General features: G+C 38.6%; 1 protein-coding gene across 1 annotated transcript in view; it reads right to left on the reverse strand.

Moving 5' to 3' along the window:
* Positions 1 to 12,707, reverse strand: part of LOC138745861 (lysine-specific demethylase 7B-like) — a 77,695-nt gene that overhangs the window by 32,462 nt on the left and 32,526 nt on the right. The window contains exons 7-10 of the mRNA XM_069903283.1: positions 9,602 to 9,788; positions 7,409 to 7,571; positions 4,049 to 4,136; positions 498 to 604 (exon numbers count right to left, since the gene is read on the reverse strand). Of these exons, the coding sequence (XP_069759384.1) occupies positions 498 to 604; positions 4,049 to 4,136; positions 7,409 to 7,571; positions 9,602 to 9,788 (545 nt within the window). The remainder of the gene's footprint in view (positions 1 to 497; positions 605 to 4,048; positions 4,137 to 7,408; positions 7,572 to 9,601; positions 9,789 to 12,707) is intronic.

Consider the following 12,707-nt stretch of genomic DNA (forward strand, 5'->3'; position numbering starts at 1 on the left):
GTCCCAATTTTTTCCTTAACATCTTATTTGCAGATAGCATAAAAATGTTCTAGGAGACAAACCGCATTTGTTTCTCAACTGCTCGAATGACATAAGCTGCCTTCACTTGTAACAATCTTCAATACACCTGATTCCTTTCTAGCACCAGGTGTCCAGGATTTTGGGAGAAACCCCACCTTCAATCCAATGCATTGATTTATTCTTTGCCATATCTGAAGTATGGGGGTTATCAGTTTTCTTGGAAATTAATTTAATGTCCCATTTATACATAAACTCTCATGCTATCTTTTCACCTACTGCATGTAGTCCAATTTGTGCCCAGGAAGTGGGGGCTCCCTCAAAGAGTGAGGTGATAAACCTTGCCTGGGCTGCCCACAAATATTTTTTGAAATCAGGTAATTTCAGAAATAAATAAGGTCAACATGATTTCACGATTAGAACAGGTAATCAATGCTAAAAAGAATTAAGCAGCAAGATATTCTATTTTTTTCCCCTACCTCGGAGAGTTTCCCGAAGGCTATTTGCTGCATACCAACACATTGCCTCAAAATAGGGAAACTTGAAAAGCTCTGGAGTCTTTAATCGCTTCTCCATTTCATATACCCTGGAATTGAAAATAAAAGATGAGAAATACAATATTACTGTATTGCAGTAATCTCTTCAGGTTCCTTTGAGGTGGGGAAAACAGAGGAGCAGGTTTGTACATCCCCATCCCTATCCCATAACCATTTGCTTTCCATTTGTCTACCCCAGAGCCAGATTGCGGCTTTGAATACTTCAGTGCACTCTTTAGAGGGATTGGGGTGAGGAGTGGGAGGGCTTGAAGATTCAGAGATTGACTGTTGTTCATACAATGATCTCAAACGCAGATGTCCTCTCTGTAGAGTTCCAGAATCACAAGATACCATATGGACCTAGTGTTAATACTACCATAGTCTCTGGAGAGAACTTCAACCAGGGGTGCCACCCAATGGGTGAGCAGTGTAGTGGTGACAAGAGGGAGTCAAGGTTGGAACAGACAAAATTGCAAGGTCAAAAAGTAAAATTCCGCAGAGGTTGAAAACCCAACAATAGCAGTAAATGCTAAAAGATTAACCAGGTTAGGCAAATCTGTGGAGACAGAAACACAGCCAATATTTCAAGCTGATTACCTTTCAGAGCTGGGAAGTTTTTTTAAAATGTATGTATATTTCAAGTAAAAAAATAAAGATGGGGGAAGGGTGAAGAGAAGAAAGGGAATGCCTGTGACAGAGTGGAGACCCAGAGATTGATGGTGAAGGTATAGTAATCATAGCTGTTCCATTTGAAGGAAGTGTAAAGGCAGATGGATGAGTAAAGAGTACAATAACAGTGCTGGAACTGTGGGACTTCAGTAATTACTAGGAAGCTGGAATAAAAATGAACTCTGGAAAATCCCAAGTCAGACAGAATCTGTGACAAAAGGAAAACTGATTCAACATTATAGATTGATGACTTGCTATCAGAACTGGCAATTCATTTACAAATGAGAAAGGCTAGTTATCTGAATTGTCAAGAATTAAAGGCTGTAACACAAGGAGATAGGAAGTGAGATTCCACACCTCTGAAAGAGTGCAAGAGACAAAGTCAAAGAGGTCAGAGTGGAAGTTGAATAGAAAATTGATATCTCATGATTACCCTTGCATACTGAATGGAGATGTAGTGATAAGCAGTCATTCGATCTGGATTTGGTTTCTCTGTTGCAGAGGAGACTGCATCGCGAGCATTGAATGCAATATACTGAAATGCAAGAGCAAGAGAAATGCTCCCTCATCTGGATCGGATGATTGGGTCCCTAGATAACAGAAGAGATGAGATGCAAGGGTAGGAAGGGAAAATGAGCATGCCAAAAAGTAGGGCAACTTTCATTTAAAGGTGGCTGATAAACTTGCACCAAAAATAAATATGTCTCATTGCTTATCCCCAACACCATTTGAAGAGATTAACATGGGGCAGGAGTATGAAACAACTGTTTTAAACCAAAGCCATTAATTCATGCACATTGAGGATGACACAAGGCCTCTATCCTGCTGTGTTACTTCGGATTTCTGATCACATCCCAACACCTGCAACTTCCTACCAGTGAAAAAAAAATGTATATAAAGAGAGTTGAAAGTAGCAAATGGAATTCAATCCCTAGTGGTACAGATAATCTTTTTCTTTTTCACTATTTTTATTGGTTTTATCAAATAAATGTTACCTTGGTACATGACAATAAAGTAAAGCGTTAATCAATAGCAATACAGATAGTACTGAAACCTATGTAACATTAAAAAAGAAATAAAAAGAAAACCTTCAGAGGCTACTGGCTTAACACAAACAGTCCACTACTAATAATAAGAAAAAAGGGAGGTAAACATAAGGACCAAAAACCAGAAACTAGTTAATCTTACAAATTTTGAAAGTATTTAAGAAAGGAACCCCATGAAGAAACAAAGTTAAGATTCATTTCAGTAGTGGAACATCTAATTTTTACCAAAGTCAGACATGCCATCATATCAGTCGACCATTGATTATGAGTGGGAGGGACAACATCTTTCGAAGGCAACTGTGGGATTGTGAAGTAGTCAATAACAGGCTTTTGGCCCACTTATTCCAAAGAGAGCAATAAAAGCATTTGGAGTCAAAGTAATATTAAGAACTAAAGACAAGGTACAAAATACCCCTTCCCAAAAATTGGAAAGGATAATAACCAGAACATACATGTGGCAATGAAAACAATTCAAAGAAATCCATAATCAATGGCAAGCTACTGAGAAGTAGAAACAGCATGGGAATTCTGGAGAGCATATCCACATATTCCTATATGTTTTCAAGTAGGTGAGGTGCCTACCTGAAAGCATATCTTTTGTTAACAAAGCACAGAATGCAAAAGCAAGGATTGGGGGTGGGGAGAGGATAAAGCTGAAGAGGGCAGGCAGAGATGGTGAGTTATTGCAGAGCTACACAAAACAATAGTTAGGTCGCATCAAGAGGACTGTGTACTGTTTTAGCCATTACATTACAGGAAGGCTATAACACCGCCAATCACGGCACACATTTTGGTATTGTTAGTTCCTGGCAGTAGTCGACTGCCCAGATCCTTATTGTAGAGTCTTCTATTAATACACTTCCATCCTGCACCCCCTTACTCAATCTTATCAGCAATGTATCTTATCCAGCCTGTTCTCTCCCAAATCTCCGGGCCAGTGTAACTTTATTCTCAATAGAGGATGGATCACACATTCATTTCCATCAGGATAGATGTCAATAACAAGAGAACGTAGACAAGAGAATTGGTAAATAGATGAGAACTACTTCACTTTGAAGTTGGCAAATGTTTGGAATGTAAAGAGATCTAGTTTCAATCAATCTTGACCTTGGGTGCAGATTGCATGGAGTTTGCATGGATTATCTGTGACCAGATAGGTTTCTTCTGGATGTTCCAATTTCCTTCCACGTTCCAGAAATTTGCAGATTGAAGGGATAATTAGTAAGAGTGGTTGAATCTGCCAGATGGCAGGAGTAAGGGGAGATGATAAGAATGTGGGGAGAATAAAAATGGAATTAATGTAGGATCAATTCAAATAGGTGGTTCATGGTCTGAGAAAATGAATGGGCTTAAAGGCCTGTTTCAAGTGTTACATCTCTCCACGACTCAAAGCTGGAAAGTGGTATTTGGTTGAAGATAAGCCTCAACAAGCAGTCTATTTCAAATTCACCGTGGCTATTCACTACAAAAGCCGAGGTCAAGAAAGATGAACTTGTCATCTGATAATCTGCCATTGGCTACTTAACTGTTATTCACGCTTAATATAAAACTTCACTAAAAAGTTCGATCCAATTTAGTCCACACTAAACCATTGTGTTCAACCATTTTCTCACAGGAATCTAACTGGATCCAAATCCATAACTGCAAAGGTCTGTGCTTAACCTCAGAACATCTGAAAACCTTTCGTTTAATCTGCTGACACCATTTATCCAATATGGCACTGGGTGTTGGAGAGAAGAATTTCTGGAATAGATTAAGTCATTGAGAGTGGCTACAAACCTGAGTTGTGTTCCAATGTTGAGGTTATGCAGAAAGTTTCCACCAAAAGCCATACAATCCTTGGAGGTTAGGACAGCGTGGATCCAGCCTTAGAAACAAGAACAAAAACCTGGGTTGAGCCCTCAGAACAAACCAAACCCCAGCTGAATAAAGTGCGCATGGTCCTGGCAAAAATCTAAACGTTATCTGCTGGTGGCACTCAGCAGACCGAGCAGCAGCAGTGGGATAAAAAGAACTACCAATGTTATGGGTTGAAACCCCTTTATTGAGATCCTTTACAGTGTCTTAGGATTTTCTTGACAGCTCAGGGTTTGGGGGAGGGGAGGGGGGGGGAAATATCTTCATTGCCACATGGTAATCCCTAATCCATAAACACTCAACATGGAGAAATTATGTTGACACCACCAGCACAATAAAGTGCAGTTAAAAATAAAATGGCAGAAAAACTCACTCATGATATCTACCTGCCCAAAACCTGCTAACCAACCTGTGGCAGGATCTGCAGATTCCACACTGGCCTCATCAGCTGCCTCAGCACCAGAAGAACTGGAGCAGGTAGGGAATTGTCTAATCAGTAAGTGGCAGTGAGGGGGGTGGGCGGAGGTGGGTTGAAGAGGTAGGGCAGGAGGAAAGAAAGTGCATGAGAATTTCTTCATTATTGGAGCTCAAGAAAGCATCTAAAAATAATCAACAAGGGATAATCAGTCTGCAAATGGGAAACTAGTAAAAGGCTAAGACAAGAAAGTTGGAATTGTTTTCCTGAAAAGATTTGAGATCTAGAAGACAGATTTAAGATGAACAAAAAGAAAAAGGAAATTTTGTTTTAAATATTTAGTATGTGGAATATGCTTCCCAAGAGAGTGATGGAAGCAGATTCAATCATGATATATTTTTTAAATAATTTTTAATTTTTCATACTATGAACCATATCAATCAAAATACACACAAACATTTCCCTCTTGAATATACACAGTGGCATTTTCTCCCCTTTTTTCCCCCTCCCTTCCCTCCCCCCTCCAAACCCATTAAGCATTCAACATATACAATACAATAAACCCATTAAACAATGTCATCACACAATGAAAATAAACAAGAAAATTGTGTCATCTACTTTTACACACTGGGTCAGTTCATTTCTTCTTCTCATTCTATCATTTTAGGGGGTGGAGGTCCGCAGTATCTGTTATGTTCCATGTATGGTTTCCAAATTTGTTCAAATAATGTGACTTTATTTTTTAAATTATATGTTATTTTTTCCAATGGAATACATTTATTCATTTCCATGTACCACTGCTGTACTCTCAGGCTCTCTTCTGATTTCCAAGTTTTTTTGCTACAGCTAAAGCTATCATAATAAATCTTTTTTGGGCATCATCCAATTTGAGGCCTAATTCCTTATATTTCTTAGAAGAAAGATCTCTGGATTTTTTGGTATGTTATTTTTTGTGATTTTATTTAATGTCTAATTTAATCTTCCCAAAACCTTTTCACTTTCTTGCATGCCCAAAATGCATGTACTGTTGTTCCAGTTTCCTTCTTACAGCAAAAACATCTATCTGATAATGTTGGATCCCATTTATTTAACTTTTTGGGCGTGATATATAGCCTGTGTAACCAATTATATTGTATCATGCGTAACCTCGTGTTTATTATATTTTTCATAGTTCTAGAGCATAACTTTTCCCATATTTCATTTTTTTATCTTTACGTTTAAATCTTTTTCCCACTTTCGTTTGGGTTTATAGCTTATTTCATCATTTTCCTTCTCCTTCAGCTTGATGTACATGTTTGTTATAAATCTTTTAATTATTTTCTGTAATCACATATTCAAAGCTGCTTCCTTCTGGTAATTTCAGTCTGCTTCCCAATTTGTCCTTTAAGTAGGTTTTCAGTTGGTAGTATGCAAACATTGTACCATGAGTTATTCCATATTTGTACTTCATTTGTTCAAATGCTAATAAATTATTTCCCAAAAAACAATTTTCTATTCTTTTAATTCTTTTTCTCTCCTATTCTCCTATTTATTGTGAAAGGAATTAGTTGATAATGCGTCAATAATAATTTTGGTAGTGGGTAATTTGTTTTTTTTTCCTTTCTACGTGAATCTTCTTCCACATGTTGAGTAAATGGTTCAGTACTGGTGAACTTTTATATTGCACCAGTTTTTCATCCCACTTATAAAGTATATGTTCTGGTATCTTCTCCCCTATTTTATCTAGCTCTATCTTGGTCCAATCTGGTTTTTCCCCTCATTTGATAAAAATCTGATAGATACCTTAATTGTGCTGCTCTATAATAATTTTTAAAGTTTGGTAGCTGCAAACCACCTTGTTTGTACCATTCTGTTAATTTATCTAGCGCCATCCTCGGTTTCCCCCCTTTCCATAAAAATTTCTTTATTATTCTCTTTAGTTAATTGAAGAATTTCTCTATTAAGGGAATTGGTAATGATTGAAATAGGTATTGTATCCTTGGGAAGACATTCATTTTAATGGAATTTACCCTCCCTATCAATATTAGTGGCAATTCTTTCCAATGTTCTAAGTCATCCTGTAATTATAATTTAATTTGTGTAGGTGGCCTAAATTATTATCTAATCTAATACCCAAATATCGGATTGCTTGTGTTTGCCATTTAAATGGTGATTCTTTTTTAAACTCTGTGTAATCCGCATTATTCATTGGCATCACTTCACTTTTATTTGCGTTGAGATTCAATCATGATATTCAAGAGAAATTGGATGGGTACTGGAAAGCAGAAGAAAATGTAAGGCTGGGTAAAAAGGGACCAGTTTCCTTGCCCTTGCTAAATAATAATGTCCACCTTCTGTGCTCTTACCATTTTGAGCAATGGGGAAGAACTACTGCAGATAAATGTTCATATAGGCAAATATGTTTGAGAAGTTTTTTTTTTAAAAAAAATCAGAAGAGAGTACTTTCTCTGAAGCACAACACTATAGAATCGAGACATTTATTTATAATACAAACAACTAAATACAACTTCACTGCTGCAAGTATTTCACTGTTTAGAAAATCTTCTTGTCTGTTCAGTTGGTCTCCAAACAACATAAGAACCGAACCTTTGAGTGGCGAAGTTGAAAAACACTTCTACATTCAGACAGCAGTCTTTCAAACAGAAACTACTGTTGATTGAACTTTTAATTTTAAATTGGGGTCTAATATTACCTTGGGTAAATTTGGACTATAAATTAGTCACGACCTTACTGAATGGGAGGACAGATTCAAAAGCCTAATCAGAAACCTTAATTCTGATGTAATCAGGCAAACTATGCAATGCCAGCCAGAATGGTGTGTGGGGCAGGATGGAAATCCCACTTGGTCATCACACTTCCACTATTACCTGTGGGAATGAGAAGTGTCTGCCCCTGTTGCAGTACACACTTGCAACATTGATCCACCTGGTCTCCAAAGAATGTCTCGCTCTGGTTCACAGAACTGCTCCAACTTTCATAAAGTGCAAGATTGGCATTGGTAGGCTTTATCAAGTAAAATAGTTTTTCACCCTGCAAGGAAGACAAAAAAATTTTTTTTTTAAATACAAATCCTCAAATATTAATTATTCAATTTGTTCCTCATAGTTGTACCTCCTTATCACAACATTGGTCTTATAAACAATTGCTAACATTTCAACTTGTTGCTGGTGCTCCACAGCTAGAATATCCCTCATGTGAACTATAGCATGTGAGAAAAACCACCTTTAACTGTGCTTTTAATTTTCAGTTATTACAAATCCAAGTGTGCAATACACAAAAGTGCTGGAGAAACTCATCAAGTCACATAGGACATAGACCATAGGAAGTAAAGGAATATAACCAATGCTTCAGGCCTTCTGCCCTTTGTCAAGGGCTCAGGTCCAAAATGTTTGTATATACCTTTACATTCTATGGATACTGTGTGACCTGCTGAGTCTTTCCAGCACTTTTTAGTATTGCACTACAATCAAAGCATCTGCAGATCTTTCCTGTTTAAAAACAAATCAAAGTGCGCTGTTATGCATGTAAACTGGACCCTCAGGTATTTGGGGAAGGAAGGAAGGTGAGCAAAATAATTCCATCATTAGAATGCCTTCACCAAAGATTTGTCCTCCACTATGATTTGTAGTATGGAATTGGAGGTGGGTTTCTATTCTCCAGAGAACTAATAATACATTACATTTCTGATTAACCAAAAACCGATCAACCAAAACATCTTAAGTTTTTTTGGATGAGGCATGATGTCACAATTTGAAAAAAAAATTTACCCACCATGCTCAAGTGGGGCTACATGAAATCAGTTTTACAAAGGAGACATTTGTCCACAGGTTACAGGTTGAAGGAAAGGATAGTACTGATTATTTATTTATAAATTGTCATTTTTTTTGCTATGATTTACTGCAACTTTGTGATAAATTGCATTGTGGCATTCTCAGAATTTAAATTGAATATGTGCTCTCTCCCGCCTGAGCTACGCTCTCTCCCCGCTCGCCCGCTCCTCGCTCCCCCACCCGAGCCACGCTCGCTCAAGCCACTCCTTCTGTCAAAAACACTTTCAGTGTGGTCCCTTAAATTCTGCTGGAGGACAATTGCTCTGCAATTTCCTACCACTTACGGTAAGGTGAGACCTCGGGCTCTCAGGCAGGATTGGCAACAGCGGTGGAGAAGTCTTGGGGATTGGCAACAGCAGATACAAGTATTCTCCTTATGCTACTGGGCTGCTTTAGAGAAAATTCACGAATATCCGAAAAATCCACTTAACCGGGATAGGTCTGGTCCCAGGCATTTTGGATAATTAAAAACATACTGTATTAAACAATCCTTGTGTAATGAGCTTCCACAAACCACGCCATCTAACTGTGGAACTAATTTCAAACCTCTATTCTTATAAATGTCAATGTGAGGTAGGCAAATACTTTGACAATACTTATTTTGAATATTATGACCAACTTTAACTACCTGCCAATGAAACGCACTGGATCGCTTAGGTTTCCGGCAGGGATATTTTTATCTCAGTTTCACTTACTTGCTACATGTCAACATCCTGTTGGGCACAAAAGGATAGACAACATGATCCAGATAAGATCTTGGAATTAATCATCCTAAGGTCCATCAGAGGATCAAAATCATTTCTTTGCAGGAAGGAATTATTAGTATGCTTCAATATCATCATTAAACACACGCATGTAGATCAGATTGATGAATAATTATCCTCCCTTGGTGTATCACGATAGGAAAGAGTGACAAGGTCAGGATGACTACAGAAGCAGAATACTGCAGCACCAAGTGCAAAGTGTTGTACTTATGTACATGATAATAAACCTTAATTCAAAGCAGAACGAGATACAGTGACTTTAGAGGGTCGGCTTCACAGTAAACACGAGGGAGGAGATCAAGAAATGGAAGCAACAACAATCAAGTGATGGGGTTGGATGGTGATAAAGATACTGGGTAAACTCGGGATGAATGGAGAGTTGAGCAAGGTGGGGAGGGGTACAGAGCAGAGGCAGCATACTTATGTTTCCTGTCACAATCATTTCAAGAGTCTGAAAGCCTCTTACCCATAGTACGTGATACCACACAGAGGTACCCCCAAAGTCAATGTGGAAATCTGTGTAACTGTCCTCCATTCCCATCAGACAGTATTTCTGAACACAGGGCTTGGGAAAGATGGAATCTTCAGGCCAGTAATTTTCCACCCACGAAAGCTTCTGAACAATATCAGGAACCTTCACCAAGTCTGACATCCTGTGTGCAAACCAGAGAATAAATGAGCAACGTAGCAAGGTAAAAATAATGTATTTTAATGCCATGCATTAAAATTAACATTAATTCAATTTTGCATAACGCCTCATCCTATAGGACTACAATCAACAGAAGTGATCCATTTTTACATTCATATCTAACAGAATGAAAACACAATTCTTCATAGGGAGTGCAATACATAAATGTGCTAGAGAAACTCAGCAAGTCACGCAGGATCCATAGGAAGCAAAGGGATATAACCAATGTTTCAGACCTGAGCCCTTTCGTCGAGGTGTGATGAAAGACTTTAGCCCAAAATGTTCATTCTACCCCTTTGCTTCTGAGACAGTGTGACCTGCTGAGATTCTCCAAAACAGGGCATAGCAGTTAGCACACCTTTACAGCGCCAACAATTGGGTCTGGGTTTCGAATCCCGCGCTGTCTATAGGAGTTTGTATGTTCTCCATGTCTGCAGGGGTTTTCCCCGGGGGTTCTGGTTTCCTCCCACCATTCGAAACGTTCAGGAGGTGTAGGTTAATTGGGTGTATATTGGGAGGCACGGGCTTGTGGGTCAAAATGGCCTATTAATGTCCTGTATGTCTAAATTACAAAACAAAACAGTGTTACACTACAATCACAGCATCTGCAGACTTTCCTGTTTAACTTCAATCTTAAAAGAGAATCTGCCTTGGGCTTGGGAATGACCACCATACAGTTCTCTGGTTTCTCTCATGACTGATAATTACCTGTGGGATTTAGCTTCTGCCACAGTGGATGTTTATGGAAAGATTCCACAGAGCAGCGTGATCACCGCAACTCTATTGCAGTGCCAGGTTCATATCTGGCAATATCCGTGAAGAGTTTGTATGCTCTCCAGCTGCTCCGGTTTCCTCCCACTCTTCAAAATGTATATGTTTTGCTAAGTTCATTGGATGTAATTGGGCAGTAGGGGTTTCAAGGGGCAGAAGGGCTTTCTATCATCAAAATCAAATTAAAATTGAAGGAGTCACGTGATGGAGTAGTGGCCGGACGGTGAACTCCAGCCCTCTCCAGAAAAGTCGGGAAAAACAAGAGAAAATACAAAGGCACAGAAATACAAGTTGAAGAAAAGTGAGTATAAAGGTGGAAAGAAGATGGAGACAAAAGAAGAAAAATCAAAATCAACGGTATGAAGAGAGGAAGAGAAGACAACGGAGGAAAAAGGTGAAGGCCTTACCTGTCCGAAGAGGCCCGCTGTGGAGAGAGGAGCCCACTACCTCAGGTCGGGAGAAAAAGAACTACATCAATGGCTCACAGAGCCGAGTAAAAGTGCGCAACCGCGCATGAAAAAAAACACACCGACGGGAGGGGGGACCAGCTGGGGAGTCGATCTCCACAGCCGGCAACGACAGCTGCAGAACACCTGCAGCAAGAAGAGACCACAGAAGACAATAGAAACAAGAAAGAAGAGAAGGAAAGGGCAACAAAGAAACAACAGATGGCCAACCCAGAGGAAGAATACAGTGAAATAGATAAAGGAAAAGGCAAGGTAAAGGATATACTTGCTCTTGTTAGAGGATACATGGAGTCATTTAAAGAATGGCAAACACAGGAATTCAATGATTTAAGAAGAAGAAGAATAAACAACACAGAAGAGAAAGTGAATAAAATACATATGACCTTAACAGAAATGGGGAAAAAAATGGACAAGATGGAAGAACGGGCAGTAGCAGCAGAAATGGAGGTAGAAAACTTAAAAAAGAAATTGGAGGAATCTAATAAAAAAACTAAAGAGACACAAGAACTACTAGCTCAAAAAATAGATACAATGGAAAATTATAACAGAAGAAATAACATAAAGATAGTGGGCCTTAAGGAAGATGAAGAAGGCAAGAATATGAGGGAGTTTATAAAAGAGTGGATCCCTAAGACCCTAGGATGTCCAGAACTACAGCAAGAAATGGAAATAGAAAGGGCACATAGAGTATTGGCCTCTAAACCACAACCACAACAAAAACCAAGATCTATTGTAGTAAAATTCCTAAGATATACTACAAGAGAAAAGGTACTGGAGAAGACAATGGAAAAAGTAAGAGAGGGCAACAAACCACTGGAGTATAAAGGGCAAAAAATCTTCATTTATCCAGATATAAGTTTTGAACTCCTAAAGAAGAGAAAAGAGTTCAATACAGCAAAGGCGATTTTATGGAAGAAAGGGTATAAATTTATACTAAAGCATCCAGCGGTATTGAAAATATTTATTCCAGGACAACAAAACAGACTATTCTCGGATCCAGAAGAAGCACGAAAATTTGCAGAACAATTACAAAAATAGACTGAGGGAGGAAGACGGGTAATGAGAGTTAAAATGATCACGATTGATATGTATGTGGGTAAAGACAAAAATAGACTGAGGGATGAAGACGGGTAATGAGAGTAAAAATGATCACGATTGATATGTATGCGGGTAAAGAGGTATAAGAGTGAATAGAGACAATGTGCATACGTGAATGTATCTGTACTTAGAGGAAAATATAGATAGTATAGACAAGAATTAATAAGGGAAGGTAATGGAATAGAGAGAATAAGGAGGGAATTAAAAGAGTGACCTTTGTGACATATGAAAAGTGAAATCTTTTCTGGGGGGGCGGGGTGAGGGGAAATAGCGGTCACTGCAAAATCAGTTGACGCTTGCGAGTGGATTCGCAAATCCAAATGGAGAGAGGAGATGTGGTTGTCCGACAAGGGATAAAGGACAACTCAGGAGGGGAAGGGGAGATTGGGGATAAAGAAGATAGAAATAGGAGAATAAGGAAAATGTTGGATGTTGTAGGAATGTTGTCTGGTAAAGAGTTGAAAATAAGAAAACAGAAATGGAAAAGGAGGAAAGGTAATGATGGAAAAACGGAAAGAGAAGATAAACAAAATATAAAATGGCTACGC

This window comes from Narcine bancroftii, chromosome 11 (assembly GCF_036971445.1).
Source record: "Narcine bancroftii isolate sNarBan1 chromosome 11, sNarBan1.hap1, whole genome shotgun sequence".
NCBI lineage: Eukaryota > Metazoa > Chordata > Chondrichthyes > Torpediniformes > Narcinidae > Narcine > Narcine bancroftii.